Source organism: Coregonus clupeaformis, chromosome 13 (assembly GCF_020615455.1).
Source record: "Coregonus clupeaformis isolate EN_2021a chromosome 13, ASM2061545v1, whole genome shotgun sequence".
Classification (NCBI taxonomy): domain Eukaryota; kingdom Metazoa; phylum Chordata; class Actinopteri; order Salmoniformes; family Salmonidae; genus Coregonus; species Coregonus clupeaformis.
This window is the reverse complement of record NC_059204.1, coordinates 24,928,270-24,946,232: the sequence shown is the minus strand read 5'-3', so window position 1 is coordinate 24,946,232 and position 17,963 is coordinate 24,928,270. Positions and strand designations below refer to the sequence as shown.

Sequence of the window (17,963 nt, the reverse complement as noted above, 5' to 3'; positions counted from 1 at the left end):
ACCACTGACATAGACAATGCACTTTACTGCAATGCAACTCCTACCCACTGTCTTCTTAAATGTGTGTATTTTTCACAGTCATTAGCCCGTCTTTCCATGCATGCAGACACTGGAGCTCTTTGAGTGGTGCATCGTTAGGTTCTGCATAGCAACCTAGCCTAAAGTGGGCCTAACCCCAGTGAGACTTACAGAGGGACGGTTGAGAGCTTCAAGTTCCTTGGTGTCCACATCACCAACAAACTATCATGGTCCAAACACACCAAGACAGTTGTGAAGAGGGCATGACAAAGCCTATTCCCCCTCAGGAGACTGAAAAGATTTGGCATGGGTCCTCAGATCCTCAAAAAGTTCTACAGCTGCACCATCGAGAGCATCCTGACTGGTTGCATCACCGCCTGGTATGGCAACTGCTCGGCCTCCGACCGCAAGGCACTACAGAGGGTAGTGCGTACGGCCCAGTACATCACTGGGGCCAAGCTTCCTGCCATCCAGGACCTCTATACCAGGCGGTGTCAGAGGAAAGCCCTCAAAATTGTCAAAGACTCCAGCCACCCTAGTCGTAGACTGTTCTCTCTGCTACCGCACGGCAAGCGGTACCGGAGCACCAAGTCTAGGTCCAAAAGGCTTCTCAACAGCTTCTACCCCCAAGCCATAAGACTCCTGAACAGCTAATCATGGCTACCCGGACTATTTGCACTGCCCCCCCACCCCCACCCCATCTTTTTACGCTGCTGCTACTCTGTTAATTATTTATGCATAGTCACTTTAACTCTACCCACATGTACATATTACCTCAACTACCTCAACTACCTCAACTAGCCGGTGCCCCTGCACATTGACTCTGCACCGGTACCCCCCCAGTATATGAAACATGTATGAAAAATGTATGCACTCACTAACTGTAAGTCGCTCTGGATAAGAGCGTCTGCTAAATGACTAAAATGTATACTGTATGTATGTATCCCTACTGTTATTTTATTTTACTTCTGCTCTTTTTTTCTCAACACTTTTTTGTTGTTGTTGTTGTTGTTTTATTTTACTTTTTTATAAAAAAATAAATGCATTGTTGGTTAAGGGCTGTAAGTAAGCATTTCACGGTAATGTCTACACCTGTTGTATTAGGCGCATGTGGCAAATACAATTTGATTTGATTTGATTTGATAAAGGGGGCTTGCTAATCCATTTATGGACAATTAAGAGATTGATATAGATTTCAACATGGTTGCTTTCACCTCAGTGGACAAATTGTAAAACGTCAACAAAAAATAAATCACTGCATTTGCCCTCCGTTCAAAAGCCAAAACAACATTAGCTTTGTCTATTGAGTTTGTTAAATGCCCAACATAAAGTGAATATGCCCCCGGGGGCTAGGAAACAATCGAGTAGACGAGCGACGCAGACCGTGCAATGGCTCCCATCACCAGAGAACTGGGTCAATAGCACTGAGGCTAAGTGACACCACAGGGCTGCCATGCCCTCCTCCCTGCTCTCGTGGAAGACTCTCGTCCAGCCTGGGTCAGCAGGGAAATAGGGACACTCTGTCATGGGGTCCGACAGACGTGGACACACAACACAACATAATGGGTTGGTTGCATGGCTGGAACAGGGACAAGGGGCAGGGGCGCTAATCTACTAGTCTAGTCTGACCTCAAAAGGCCTTGCAGACAGACGGGGCAAAGCACATCCACACATCCACACATCCCTGGGGTCAAAACACTTAGCTATCTCAGACCTATGGCCTTCTTTTCTTGCAGTGTGATACTCATTTACCAGACTGGTTTTGTCAAGGTTTTTTACATAACATGTTCTCTATATACATTACAGTAGTGATTAGAGAGCAGAGACTTACTCTGGACGTTGATTGACACTGTGTCTTTCTCCCAGGACACAACAGTGATGTAGGCCTCCACCGAGGCTGGGATAATGCACTTGAACACCGCCACATTGCCTCTCATGGCTTTCTGGTCCTCCACACGGACCGTGTAGGGCTCTCGTAGAACTGGAAGAGATGGGGGAAACAAGAAATGAGAGTCCTCAATGAATTTACTTTCATTTTTTCTGTTCTGGCAAATTATATGCTGTCTATATATTTTGTTTCTTTACTTTCTTCACTGCTTTGCTCACAAGCGTAACAAATGTGACATCCCTGTCTAAACATCACCAGCTGAAATGTTTAGCTGGTGGTCACTAGTCACCCAAGTGGTATACTATACCCCATTTAGTGACCAACAAGCTTATGTTCAACATATCCACACTGTCTGCAGCCCTAATTCCCACCTCTGTAATCAACTGTCCATTTCCTTACCCACACTGACCACTGACCACTATACTGTAGGGCTGGGAATGGCCAGGGACCTCACAATACAATATTATCACGATACTTAGGTGCCCTTACGATATGTATCACGATTCTATATGTATTGTGATTCTATTCTGTGATTTTATTGCGATTTGATGTTCCTAACAGAGACAAGAGAGAGCCATAACAAAACAAGTTTTGATCAGTCATGGAAATAAAACTGCTGAAAACATGTTGGCTCACCATGTAAAATGAAGATGGAGAACAAGCTATAGAAGGAGAAATACTGGAGTTTTGGCGCAGGGACCGCAGACTAGCGCTAGCTAACGTTAACTACCTAGCAATGATCTTTTAAATAATAATAATAATTCTCCCATCACTGCTACTGTATGCATAAACCAAGCAGATGGACAACTCACCAGCCTTAATATGGACATCTTGGCTCCTGATTTTCCCTGAAGGGTTCTCCGCTGTGCAATAGTAGGTGTTGTCGTGGATGAGGTTGCTGAAGCTGGAGGGGTTGAAGTGGAAGATCTGGAGGGTGCCATTGGGGTGCACGTGGCGGATCCCGGGGACATCGTAGATCTCCTCTCCGGTGGCCAGGTACCAGCGCAGCGAGGCGGGGGGCACGCCTACGGCGGGACAGGGCACCGAGGTCCCTGTGGTGCTGGCAAACACTACCTCTTGCACAGATGCATTGACAAAATATAAGCTGGAACGTAGATCTTCACTGAAAACTGCAAGGAAAACAGAGCAGAGGAGGGAATGTTAGTCATTGGTAGCGTTTAGGTTTTCTGCTGCCCAGCTTCTCAACCAACGTTCAGCCTTTAGCCACCTTTGATTTTGACCAATATATCCCTGATCCTGATCAACGTGAAGAAAAAACACTGAGCATTTTTACGTTTTTGTAGACGATTTTTCAGGAATGTATTCTCTATCCCCTTATTTGGGGGGTATTTTTATGGGGGTTGTTTAACAATGTAACATTCTGAGTATCAGAAAAAAAAACTGAAACTAACAAAGAACAACCGATGAATGGCCAGAAGTACCAGTCTCCATCTTAGCAATGGAGGCCATTTTGCAATATTTCTAAACTAAAACATCTGAATGCCTTGTCAGTAGAGCTTTTAAATCACGCTTTTGTTTTGGAATAGACAGAGCTCTACTATGCATTTATCGCTAAGATTTCTTATGTTGTAATTCACTTTGAGTCTGTGGTGCTGTAATGGTTTTGTGCTCTGACTGCATGGCCAAAGTGCTATTTTCAACTGCAGTGAGGAGGAATGGAGAAAGGAGAGTTGTTCAGTATTAAGAGGCATTTCAGAGGAGCCGAGGGAGAGGAGTGGAACTGGGAGGGCCAGCATAGCACCAGACCTGATTACAAACACAGTGCATGATGGGAAACTGCGGCTGGAGGGCTGCTGGTGGAGGGCTGAGCCACGACCCCCCTAAGAAACGTGGCGTGTGTGCGGGTGGATGCTGCTACTCCACCCCTTCCCCCTTCCCCCCCAACCCAATACTGCACCAATCCTTTATGAGCTGGTATGGTGTGCTGCGTAGGCATGCACCAAGGCTTCTGGGAAATCAAAGATACTAGGCAAGCACTCCATGTCACCTAGTGTGTCTGCCTTATTGTTAACATGGGCTTTGGGGTGAGTCCTCCTAAATACATTATCTGCTTCTTATATGGCCGTCATTTAGTTAGATGGATTATTATTGGATATGAAACAAACTGTTGAGAACGATACCAAAATTGTATTTTTTTCTTAATAGCAAATAGATTGGAATTGCTGTTGTGTGTTTGTCATCTCATCACAGTTTGTAGCGACTTAATTAGGTAACAAATATTTTTCCAGAGTATTCCCACAACCTGCCTTGTCATTGTAGAAAGCCTACCTGTTGGTGTGTGATCCTACACTCCCTGGCCTGTCACTACCCAACCTGCTTCACTCCCTACCCTGTCGCTACCTGCCTGCCTCATTCCCTGCCCTGTCTCTACCCAGCCTGCCTCATTCCCTGCCCTGTCTCTACCCAGCCTGCCTCATTCCCTGCCCTGTCTCTACCCAGCCTGCCTCATTCCCTGCCCTGTCGCTACCTGCCTGCCTCATTCCCTGCCCTGTCTCTACCCAGCCTACCTCATTCCCTGCCCTGTCTCTACCCAGCCTGCCTCATTCCCTGCCCTGTCGCTACCCAGCCTGCCTCATTCCCTGCCCTGTCTCTACCCAGCCTGCCTCATTCCCTGCCCTGTCTCTACCCAGCCTGCCTCATTCCCTGCCCTGTCTCTACCCAGCCTGCCTCATTCCCTGCCCTGTCTCTACCCAGCCTGCCTCATTCCCTGCCCTGTCGCTACCCAGCCTGCCTCATTCCCTGCCCTGTCTCTACCCAGCCTGCCTCATTACCTGTCCTGTCTCTACCCAGCCTGCCTCATTCCCTGCCCTGTCTCTACCCAGCCTGCCTCATTCCCTGTCCTGTCGCTACCCAGCCTGCCTCATTCCCTGCCCTGTCGCTACCCAGCCTGCCTCATTCCCTGCCCTGTCTCTACCCAGCCTGCCTCATTCCTTGCCCTGTCTCTACCCAGCCTGCCTCATTCCCTGCCCTGTCGCTACCCAGCCTGCCTCATTCCCTGCCCTGTCTCTACCCAGCCTACCTACATGCCTGCCTGTGCTGCCAATCCCCCTCCTCTGGGAACAAACATTTGAGTGCTTCATCAATTCCTAACAAGAGCTCCAACCACCACAACCTGCTTCCACCTAGTCTGGTATAGCATATACAAATACTTGCATAATATTCATGTTTGTTGTGCAGATATTGCATTTAAACACTCACTTCACACATACCTAAATGCACAGGATTTCCTTTATATACACATAGTCACATAACTATTTGTACCTCAAACCTACAGACATGGGGGAGCTCAAGATTGGATGGCAGGTGTTGTTTTAGTTTCTTACCAAAATTATATGATCATGAACTGTATTGAGACTTCCATAAGCATTGAATAGCGAAGGGAAATGCAAGAGTGCTCCATCCTTATGGACGTCTAGCACTGCACCATATTGATCGGCTAACAGGAAACCGTGAGACCCCAACATTAACAGTTCAATAGATTGGCTGTTTGGGAGCACACACACACAACCAAGTATCACATGGCTGATTGATGAGTGGTCTGAATAGCATGGTGTAGTAACTGCATGCTCCACAACACAGCCATGGACCAGAGCGGCCGGCGGCACACCAATTTTGCCCCTGTATCAGTCCTGAAGTCAGTGTGTGTATGTGTGTGCATGTGTTCATGTGTGTGTGTGTGCGTGTGTGTGTCAATAAGTGCATCGATGATGTCGTCCCCACAGTGACCGTACGTACATACCCCAACCAGAAGCCATGGATTACAGGAAACATCCGCACTGAGCTAAAGGGTAGAGCTGCCGCTTTCAAGGAATGGGACTCTAACCCGGACGCTTATAAGAAATCCCGCTATGCCCTCCGACGAACCATCAAAAAGGCAAAGAGTCAATACAGGACTAAGATTGAATCGTACTACACTGGCTCTGACGCTCGTCGGATGTGGCAGGGCTTGAAAACTATTACAGACTACAAAGGGAAGCACAGCCGCGAGCTGCCCAGTGACACAAGCCTACCAGACGAGCTAAACCACTTCTATGCTCGCCCGAGGCAAGCAACACTGAAGCATGCATGAGAGCACCAGCTGTTCCGGATGACTATGTGATCACGCTCTCCGTAGCCAATGTGAGTAAGACTTTTAAGCAGGTCAACATTCACAAGGCCGCAGGGCCAGACGGATTACCAGGACGTGTACTCCGAGCATGTGCTGACCAACTGGCAAGTGTCTTCACTGACATTTTCAACATGTCCCTGACTGAGTCTGTAATACCAACATGTTTCAAGCAGACCAACATAGTCCCCGTGCCCAAGGACACTAAGATAACCTTAGACCCACTCCAATTTGCATACCGCCCCAACAGATCCACAGATGATGCAATCTCTATTGCACTCCACACTGCCCTTTCCCACCTGGACAAGAGGAACACCTATGTGAGAATGCTATTCATTGACTACAGCTCAGCTTCAACACCATAGTGCCCTCTAAGCTCATCACTAAGCTAAGGATCCTGGGACTAAACACCTCCCTCTGCAACTGGATCCTGGACTTCCTGACGGGCCGCCCCCAGGTGGTAAGGGTAGGTAACAACACATCTGCCACACTGATCCTCAACACGGGGGCCCCTCAGGGGTGCGTGCTCAGTCCCCTCCTGTACTCTCTGTTCACCCATGACTGCATGGCCAGGCACGACTCCAACACCATCATTAAGTTTGCTGATGACAAAACAGTGGTAGGCCTGATCACCGACAACGATGAGACAGCCTATAGGGAGGAGGTCAGAGACCTGGCCGTGTGGTGCCAGGACAACAACCTCTCCCTCAACGTGACCAAGACAAAGGAGATGATTGTGGACTACAGGAAAAAAAAGAGGACTGAGCACGCCCCCATTCTCATCGACGGGGCTGTAGTGGAACAGGTTGAGAGCTTCAAGTTCCTTGGTGTCCACATCACCAACGAACTATCATGGTCCAAACACACCAAGACAGTCGTGAAGAGGGCATGACAAAGCCTATTCCCCCTCAAGAGACTGAAAAGATTTGGCATGGGTCCTCAGATCCTCAAAAAATTATACAGCTGCACCATCGAGAGCATCCTGACTGGTTGCATCACCGCCTGGTATGGCAACTGCTTGGCCTCCGACCACAAGGCACTACAGAGGGTAGTGCGTATGGCCCAGTACATCACTGGGGCCAAGCTTCCTGCCATCCAGGACCTCTATACCAGGCGGTGTCAGAGGAAGGCCCTCAAAATTGTCAAAGACTCCAGCCACCCTAGTCATAGACTGTTCTCTCTGCTACCGCACGGCAAGCGGTACCGGAGTGCCAAGTCTAGGTCCAAAAGACTTCTCAACAGCTTCTACCCCCAAGCCATAAGACTCCTGAACAGCTAATCATGGCTACCCGGACTATTTGCACTGCCCCCCCACCCCATTCTTTTTACGCTGCTGCTACTCTGTTAATTATTTATGCATAGTCACTTTAACTCTACCCACATGTAATTATTACTTCAACTACCTCAACTAGCCGGTGCCCCCGCACATTGACTCTGCTCCGGTACCCCCCTGTATATATAGCCTCCCTACTGTTATTTTATTTTACTTCTGCTCTTTTTTTCTCAACACTTTTTTTGTTGTTGTTTTATTTTTACTTTTTTTGTTATAAATAAATGCACTGTTGGTTAAGGGCTGTAAGTAAGCATTTCACTGTAATGTCTGCACCTGTTGTATTCGGCGCATGTGACCAATACAATTTGATTTGATTTGTGTGTGTGTGTGTGTGTGTGTGTGTGTGTGTGTGTGTGTGTGTGTGTGTGTGTGTGTGTGTGTGTGTGTGTGTGTGTGTGTGTGTGTGTGTGTGTGTGCGTGTGTGAGTGAGTGTGAGTGAGTGTGTGTCCTCGCTGTATTTACCACTGTGTTTAACACACAGATCAATAGCTCTCAGACCAGCTAGGCAGCTGCAGGTGGCTCATCAAAGCATTAATACATGCTAAGAGTTAGCCTGAAGCTCTCATAAATATAAATACAACCAGCTCCATCGTCAGCCATTACAGAGGGAATGGATGGACAATGGCTGGATCCCTCTTAGCAGAGACAGTCAGAATACATACAGGTCACATAAGGTGTATAGCTCTTGTTTGGAGAATAGGGCCAGCCTCCTCTGTTGTACTTTGCAGGTTCTAAATGCAAACAAAGAGCCATCAAAGCTGAGCTCTGAGTGTGTTTGAAAGGCGAAAAACAAAGAAAGGCTGACCTTTTTACATTCTCATAAAAAATTTAGCCCCCGTTTCTGGACGGCTGATTCCTTAAAACAGTGAAGCCGTGACGGACGCATGCAGGCGCTGCCAGAGCCCAGAGCCCAATGTAGGAGATACTTTAGAGATTTTTTTTTTTTTTTTTTTTTCAGAGTATTGTCAAGGAAAACAGTGAGGTAAAGTGAGGAGAGAGAGAGAGATTGAAAGCACTCAGACAATAAGATACAGGCAGTTATTAGCAGAGAGAGAACGAGAGAGAAAGAGAGAAAGTGAAAAAGGCCACTAGGGATGTTAGAGGCATTCTCCCATTCTCGCTGTCTCTGCAGCTCTTCAGTGCTCTCTCCAGAAAATGCACACTCCTCCTTTTTTCCTCTTCATTCTGTCTCTCTCTGTCTTTCTCTCGCTTTCGCTCTCCCTTTCCTCTCCATCCCACTCTCTCTCCTCTCCTCCCCTCCTTTCTCTCTCCCTCTCCCTCACCTCCCCTCTTTCTCCCTTTCCTCACCTCTCAGTTCCTCGGTAACCTTCAGCTCTCCTTCATGGTCACCTGACCCTGTCTCTCGCATCCAGGCTTGCTCAGCCTGTACAGAGCAGGGGGACGCAGGTGCCGGAAAACAAACAACAAATAACAAGACAGTGCATCTCTCTCACACAAAGTGTAGAGTACACATTACGTCCTGGCCGAAATGACCATTTATTATCTTCTCCTGGACCTCCATGAATGCCCACACTGACTCACAGCCCAAATGACTGGAGTTAGACAGTGGATAACATGAGATACATACAATACATGCTATGTGATAGATACAGTCTGAGGACTTGTATGTACTGCAATGCTCATTGACCAAGACAAATGTATCTAAATGAACAAAATATAGCCTAACTTTGTTACCTATTGCCATGTTCAAGTTCAAGTAATCTTTATTGTACCAATTGAGAAAGTTGTTGTGCAGTCAGGGTTCAACAATAAAAACAGTTACAACCATACAACCGATATACACATAACATGAAACAATGAGATTGATAAAAAGGAGCAAACATTGTGCAGCAATAAAAATACATTTCATTTCATGTGCAGATTCAGAAAGTTTATGGCCTATGGGATAAAATAGTTATTGTATCTGTTGCTATTGAGTTAGGGAAGTCTAAAACGATGACCTGAGGGGAGAAGCGCAAAATGGTCAAGGAGGGGTTAATCAGGACAGTCTAGGATACTGTTAGCTCTCCTCACCACTTACTTTCTGAATGTCACTGAGAGCAGTGACTGTTGCACCCCGTTATCACCACTTTATGCCGTGCTGTAATGTAAAATACTACCACAACCTCACACATCATAAAATACTTAGCTGTCTCTTATGACCAAGCCATCTTCAGCTGTCTTATTAACTGAATGACCTAGTCAAACTGAGCTAAATCAACAGACTGTTAACACTAAAAACGACCATGTGTGTGTGGGTGGTGCTGTCAGTGAACTTGTAGAAGGTGTTTGTGTGAATAATCATCTCATTAACAGCAGTAATAAAACGGTCAGATCACATGAAATAAACATTGCTGCCTGACTGAAGTATAAACAGTTGCTTTACAGAGTATCAGCTCTACTTCTGAGAATCTATTGGTAATACTGAGAGGAGAAAAGCAAGGGAAAGCTCAAAACCAGGCAGAGGGAATCTTAAAAGGACAGATGAAAGATGCATGTCTATCCTATCAATACACATCCATCAGCCTGGGCCAGACTACAGATGTCTGTCTGTCTGTCTGTCTGTCTGTCTGTCTGTCTGTCTGTCTGTCTGTCTGTCTGTCTGTCTGTCTGTCTGTCTGTCTGTCTGTCTGTCTGTCTGTCTGTCTGTCTGTCTGTCTGTCTGTCTGTCTGTCTGTCTGTATGTCTGTCTGTATGCAACACTTTGGTCCACTTTTGGTCTGAAAGGCTACTATAGACCTACTCTATCTCTGCTGATATCTGTTATTTGCAGGCGTTTTGGATCTTATTCATCCATCACAATTAGGCTACGGGATTATATGGGAATGAAGATGTGTGTGATGTGCCTGTGAGCTAGGCCTATTGCCACGTAGGGACATTTTCCTCCATTTCTCCCCACACAAATGGACTGATTGTTTGGTACAAACATTTCTTGCTAACCCTGTGCTATCGTTAATCCCAAACATTATGCCTTACTGTATTAGACCTATCTAAGAGCACAAACCAGGGGCATAGGCACGGGTGGGCCTGGGTCTTTTATAATGGCACCGGAGGGGATGGCTGCCATTTTACAGGCTCCTAACCAACTGTGCTATTTTGAGTGTTTGTAACTTATTTTGTACATAATGTTGCTGCTACTGTCTCTTATGACCGAAAAGAGCTTCTGGATATCAGAACAGCTATTACTCTTTAATGAGTCCGACGTGATGGATATACTGCTTCTATGAGACCAGGCCCAAACCTCTGTCATTCGCGTGAAGAAAATATGGAAATACAGGGGGTGGAGATCGGGGTGCCCTGTGAGAATTAGTTGGCGAGTTGGTAACCCACCTCTACCATCCGTTCTATTGGCCAATGTGCAATCACTGGATAATAAACTGGATGATCTCCGTTTGAGACTATCCTTCCAACGGGACATTAAAAACTGTTATGTTTTTAATGTCCCATTGGGGGACATGAAAAAATATCTTATGTTTCACCGAGTCGTGGCTGAACGACGACACAGATAATATACAGATGGCTGGGTTTTCCATGCATCGGCAGGACAGAACAACTACGTCTGGTAAGATGAGGGGTGGGGGTGTGTGTCTATTTGTCAATAACAGCTGGTGCGCGACGTCTAATATTATGGAAATCTCGAGGTATTGCTGGCCTGAGGTAGAGTACCTCATGATAAGCTGTAGGCCACACTATCTACTATCTACCAACAGATAGTAGCCGTCTATTTACCACCACAAACCGATGCTGGCACTAAGACCGCACTCAACGAGCTGTATAAGGCCATAAGCAAACAAGAAAATGCTCATCCAGAAGCGGCGCTCATAGTGGCCGGGGACTTTAATACAGGAAAACTTAAACCCGTTTTACCTCATTTCTACCAGCATGTCACGTGCAACCAGAGGGAAAAAAAACTCTAGACCACCTTTACTCTACACACAGAGACGCATACAAAGCAATCCCTCGCCCTCCATTTGGCAAATCTGACCATAATTCTATCCTCCTGATTCCTGCTTATAAGCAAAAACTAAAGCAGGAAGTACCAGTGACTCGCTCAATACGGAAGTGGTCAATTGACGCTGATGCTACGCTACAGGACTGTGTTGCTAGCACAGACTGGAATATGTTCTGGGATTTCATCCAATGGCATTGAGGAGTATACCACCTCAGTCACCGGCTTCATCAATAAGTGCATCGACAACATCGTCCCCACAGTGACCGTACGTACATATCCCAACCAGAAGCCATGGATTACAGGCAACATCTGCACCGAGCTAAAGGCTAGAGCTGCCGCTTTCAAGGAGCGAGACACTAATCCGGACGCTTATAAGAAATCCCGCTATGCCCTCAGACGAACCATCAAACAGGCAAAGCGTCAATACAGGACTAAGATTTAATCGTACTACACCGGCTCTGACGCTTGTCGGATGTGGCAGGGCTTGCAAAACTATTACGGACTACAAAGGGAAACCCAGCCGGGAGCTGCCCAGTGACGCGAGCCTACCAGACGAGCAAAATGCCTTTAATGCTTGATTTGAGGCAAGCAACACTGAAGCATGCATGAGAGCACCAGCTGTTCCAGACGACTGTGTGATCACGCTCTCCGTAGCCGATGTGAGCAAGACCTTTAAACTGGTCAACATTCACAAGGCCGCGGGGCCAGACAGATTACCAGGACGTGTACTCAGAGCATGCAAGGACCAACTGACAAGTGTCTTCACTGACATTTTCAACCTCTCCCTGACTGAGTCTCTAATACCTACATGTTTCAAGCAGACCACCATAGTCCCTGTACACAAGAAAGAGAAGGTAACCTGCCTAAATGACTACCACCCCATAGCGCTCACGTCGGTAGCCATTAAGTGCTTTGAAAGGCTGGTCATAGTTCACATCAACACCATCATCCCGGAAACCCTAGACCCACTCCAATTCGCACACCGCCCCAACAGATCCACAGATGATGCAATCTCAATCGCACTCCACACTGCCCTTTCCCACCTGGACAAAAGAAACACCTATGTGAGAATGCTGTTCATTGACTACAGCCCAGCGTTCAACACCATAGTGCCCACAAAACTCATCACTAAGCTAAGGACCCTGGGACTAAACACCTCCCTCTGCAACCGGATCCTGGACTTCCTGACGGGCCGCCCCCAGGTGGTAAGGGTAGGCAACAACACATCTGCCACGCTGATCCTCAACACGGGGGCCCCTCAGGGGTGTGTGCATAGTCCCTTTCTGTACTCCCTGTTCACCCACAACTGCGTGGCCAAGCACGACTCCAACACCATCATAACATTTGCTGACGACACAACAATGGTAGGCCTGATCACCGACAATGACAGCCTATAGGGAGGAGGTCAGTAACCTGGCAGTGTGGTGCCAGGACAACAACCTCTCCCTCAACATGAGCAAGACAAAGGAGATGATCGTGGACTACAGGAAAAGGAGGGCCGAACACGCCCGCATTCATATCGACGGGGCTGTAGTGGAGCGGGTCGAGAGTTTCAAGTTCCTTGGTGTCCACATCACCAACTAACTATCATGGTCCAAACACACCAAGACAGTCGAGAAGAGGGCACGACAACACCTTTTCCCTCTCAGGAGACTGAAAAGATTTGGCATGGGTCCCCAGATCATCAAAAAGTTATACAGCTGCACCATCGAGAGCATCCTGACCGGTTGCATCACTGCCTGGTATGGCAACTGGTTGGCATCCGACCATATGGCGCTACATAGGGTAGTGCATAGGGCCCAGTACATCACTGGGGCCAAGCTTCCTGCCATACTGGACCTATATACAGTGGGGGGGAAAAGTATTTAGTCAGCCACCAATTGTGCAAGTTCTCCCACTTAAAAAGATGAGAGAGGCCTGTAATTTTCATCATAGGTACACGTCAACTATGACAGACAAATTGAGAAAAAGAAATCCAGAAAATCACATTGTAGGATATTTAATGAATTTATTTGAAAATTATAGTGGAAAATAAGTATTTGATCACCTACAAACAAGCTAGATTTCTGGCTCTCACAGACCTGTAACTTCTTCTTTAAGAGGCTCCTCTGTCCTCCACTCGTTACCTGTATTAATGGCACCTGTTTGAACTTGTTATCAGTATAAAAGACACCTGTCCACAACCTCAAACAGTCACAATCCAAACTCCACTATGGCCAAGACCAAAGAGCTGTCAAAGGACACCAGAAACAAAATTGTAGACCTGCACCAGGCTGGGAAGACTGAATCTGCAATAGGTAAGCAGCTTGGTTTGAAGAAATCAACTGTGGGAGCAATTATTAGGAAATGGAAGACATACAAGACCACTGATAATCTCCCTCGATCTGGGGCTCCACGCAAGATCTCACCCCGTGGGGTCAAAATGATCACAAGAACGGTGAGCAAAAATCCCAGAACCACACGGGGGGACCTAGTGAATGACCTGCAGAGAGCTGGGACCAAAGTAACAAAGCCTACCATCAGTAACACACTACGCCGCCAGGGACACAAATCCTGCAGTGCCAGACGTGTCCCCCTGCTTAAGCCAGTACATGTCCAGGCCCGTCTGAAGTTTGCTAGAGTGCATTTGGATGATCCAGAAGAGGATTGGGAGAATGTCATATGGTCAGATGAAACCAAAATAGAACTTTTTGGTAAAAATTCAACTCGTCGTGTTTGGAGGACAGAGAATGCTGAGTTGCATCCAAAGAACACCATACCTACTGTGAAGCATGGGGGTGGAAACATCATGCTTTGGGGCTGTTTTTCTGCAAAGGGACCAGGGACGACTGATCCGTGTAAAGGAAAGAATGAATGGGGCCATGTATCGTGAGATTTTGAGTGAAAACCTCCTTCCATCAGCAAGGGCATTGAAGATGAAACGTGGCTGGGTCTTTCAGCATGACAATGATCCCCAACACACTGCCCGGGCAACGAAGGAGTGGCTTCGTAAGAAGCATTTCAAGGTCCTGGAGTGGCCTAGCCAGTCTCCAGATCTCAACCCCATAGAAAATCTTTGGAGGGAGTTGAAAGTCTGTGTTGCCCAGCGACAGCCCCAAAACATCACTGCTCTAGAGGAGATCTGCATGGAGGAATGGGCCAAAATACCAGCAACAGTGTGTGAAAACCTTGTGAAGACTTACAGAAAACGTTTGACCTGTGTCATTGCCAACAAAGGGTATATAACAAAGTATTGAGAAACTTTTGTTATTGACCAAATACTTATTTTCCACCATAATTTGCAAATAAATTCCTTAAAAATCCTACAATGTGATTTTCTGGATTTTTTTTCTCATTTTGTCTGTCATAGTTGACGTGTACCTATGATGAAAATTACAGGCCTCTCTCATATTTTTAAGTGGGAGAATTTGCACAATTGGTGGCTGACTAAATACTTTTTTTCCCCACTGTACTAGGCGGTGTCAGAGGAAGGTTCCAAAAAATTGTGAAAGACTCCAGTCACCCAAGTCATCGACTGTTCTCTCTGCTACCGCATGGCAAGCGGTACCGGAGCGCCAAGTCTAGGTACAAAAGGCTCCTTAACAGCTTCTACCCCCAAGCCATAAGACTGCTGAACAATTAATCACATTTCCTATATTTTACATTGTTTCTATTGAACATTTATTTTTAGAGTATTTGTTGTCAACTCGGTCAGTGGCTTGTCAGCTCCGTCACTGTTGGCTAACACGATGGTTAAGATTTATTTTCTTTGTCAATATTTTGAAAGAAGACTGGAATCACTGTTCTGCAACATATGCTTACACTTTTGATGTATCTGCTGTGCTAGATCTAAGGGATAATGTTTGCTTTATACATTTGGTTTTATGCTCTGAATCCAGAAAAATATGCCAAAATGCTAACAAAATTTGCCCTGGAGCATTATATAGCGCTATAAAATAAAACAAAAAGAGATTTGGAGATTTATATTACATATTTGAATAATCTAATGTAAACAAGGCCTTCAAACACTTGTTGGACAATAAATGTAAAAAATCTAATGCCTTTTATAGTGTCTGACGGAGTTGACATAAATCCAGTTAGTTTAATTTTATGAAAACATTTAAGAATTAGAAGGTTGTTCCTTTACGTGGTGTGATAGCTGACACTTTGGTCTATTAAAATATATATTTCAAATGTTGTTAATATTAAGAAAAATATGTGTGAAAAAATTGTCCCGTCTTTCAAGAATCCCTGAAATAACACCTATTTTTGCACCTGATTCTCCAACTCCACAACTAAATAGGTTGCCGGGTTCTCTAATCCTAAAGATGTGAAAAATCCTATCTTTATATACATTTTCATTGGTTCCGGTTCTAGACGTAAATGAGTCAATGCAATAGCCAGGGAAAGCCAGGTTTGACATGAGGAGGAAAAACACTTTAATACTGTAAAGCTTCTTGGTCAACACAACCACTGAACACACACACTATCTCCCTAACCTTACTGTGTCTACTAGGGCAGGGTCACCTGGGGATGCATCAGGACACACGCATGCACTCACATTCAGAACAACTCAAATCTCTACTAACCTTCTCTTCATCAGCCTCCTGCATCAAAGCTTAAGGCCTCTACCTCTCTCTCTCTCTCTCTCTCTCTCTCTCACATGCACGCACATACACACACACGCACAGGCACACACACACACACAACCAAAAGTCACACACACACCATCCACTGACCTGTCAGTCATCCTCACAGACAACCTCTCTAAAAAACCCAACACACTCAGCGACCTGCACCTTTAATCGACATCATTTTTCCATGAGCCAAACCACAAAGAACAAAAAAGTGATACTGTTCAATAATGAATCCAACACATCTATAATGAATGGGGCTTTTTTATTTCCCTCTATCAGCAAAGGGTTTGGCTGGTTTGGCTGTTGGGTTTGGAAGAGGGCCTTCTCTTGGTGTGAAATAATGTATGGCACTGTAGTGTTACTCCCTGTTGGAGAAGGCCCATAGTGAAGGCTCTGATTCTGGATTGCTGGTGACTCTAATGCTCCCTCCCTGTCCTATCCGCTCAGGTCTGGCTCTGGGGGCTTCCTGTCTGTTACACACCATCACACACTCCTCCGGTCAAGGTGAATGTGTGTGTGTGTGTGCGCGTGTGTGTGTGTGTGCGCGCCGCTGAATTAACATATTTGGTGGTGTCCATCTACAATCAATATTTTCTTGCTCTAATCAACAATAGAGATATTAATGTGAAACATTTATGTGGAATCTACCAGCTCCTCATGCTGACTAGGGGAGGAGCTTTTCTTTGTACTGAACACTTAAAACTCTCTCTGTCTCTCATGTGAAAATCAATGGCTGCTCAATCAGCCCCAGTGAAATGTGTCCAGTGACAGTGTGTAACTGCCCATCACCGACTGCTGCTTTCAAAACCACCCAGGCGATTTATTTAAGTAAATGTAGGATCATAACTGACCGTGCTTACAGCTCTGTGCATGTGTTTACCTCCACCAAACAACACCCACTCAACAACAGATGACAGCCAAGCTACTAAATGCTCCTAAATTCAGCCTACCGAATTCTTAATATTGTCCTCCATATTCACAAGTGTGTGCAACAATGGTACAGTATCTCACCATCCCTTGACCTTCAGACAGTTATCTAGCAACTGGCCATATTATGTCATCCAGTCCATTCCTAAGAATAGGCTGTCTGAGTGCTAGTGGCTGTAGTATTGCTGGTTGGCTGTTAGCCATAACAGCATGGCCATGCTTGGTGAGGACAGAGCAGGGCAAGGCTCTGTCTGTGTCTGTGGTGTGGTCTGGTCCGGTGCTGGGCTGGGCTGCCTTCCCCAGTGGCAGACAGTGACTGTGGTACACTGACAGGCCACGTCAGGGCTCAGGACTGGAGCTGCAGGTAATTAAGGCAGAGCGCCTTGGAAGAGGAGAGATAGGAGGGGGTGAGGTGGGTACGGAGGGTATGGGAGGGGTGGAATAGGGGTGTGTGGGAGGGGTAGGATAGGATGGGGGCCTGTGACAGTAAGAAAGCACACTCCCACACCCCCTTCCCTCTCCTGCCCCCAGGGCTTACACGGTAAGAGGCGCGTTGCTACAGCCCAGGAACGAAAAGGCCTTCGCCTGCCCGCTGCTGCTGCAGACTAACTCCCTGGCTCCCAATTTGCTCTCATGAATAATACTGAGAAGCATGCTTAGTGGCACTGTGCTCCGCACTATGTAAAACCAATGATATCCTCCTCTGATGTGGATCCTCGTGAGGATGCGCAATGAGATGAGGGTCATTCTCACACTTTCTCTTTTTTTATTCAAGTGGGTTAGTTGATGCATCTGAATGCTCATTTACATGAGCGGGGAACAGGAGTGAGGAGGGAGGAGATCCTGAGGGTATGCCTGGGAGATCTTAATCATTTACAGCACTGAGACACTGATGTCTGAATCACAGAGAGGAGAGAGAGGGACAGAGAGAGAGGAGAGAAAAGTGAGTGAGAGAGAGAAAGAGAGAGCGAGCGAGAGAGAGAGAGGAGAGAGCAAGGGGAAAGAGAGGAAGAGGGAGGAGAGAGAGAGGAGAGAGAGAGTGGGGGAGAGCTAGCATGATGAGGAAACAGAGGACTAATGGCTAATGGCTAAACGAGCTCCCT

At 46.5% G+C, this 17,963-nt stretch overlaps 1 protein-coding gene across 3 annotated transcripts in view; it reads right to left on the bottom strand.

Annotated features, from left to right (window-relative positions):
* The window catches only part of LOC121579798 (Down syndrome cell adhesion molecule homolog), a 158,990-nt gene that overhangs the window by 121,593 nt on the left and 19,434 nt on the right, over positions 1–17,963 (bottom strand). For all 3 annotated transcript variants that reach the window (XM_041894702.2, XM_041894700.2, XM_041894701.2), the window contains exons 2-3: positions 2,719–3,036; positions 1,850–1,999 (exon numbers count right to left, since the gene is read on the bottom strand). In XM_041894702.2, the coding sequence (XP_041750636.1) occupies positions 1,850–1,999; positions 2,719–3,036 (468 nt within the window). The remainder of the gene's footprint in view (positions 1–1,849; positions 2,000–2,718; positions 3,037–17,963) is intronic.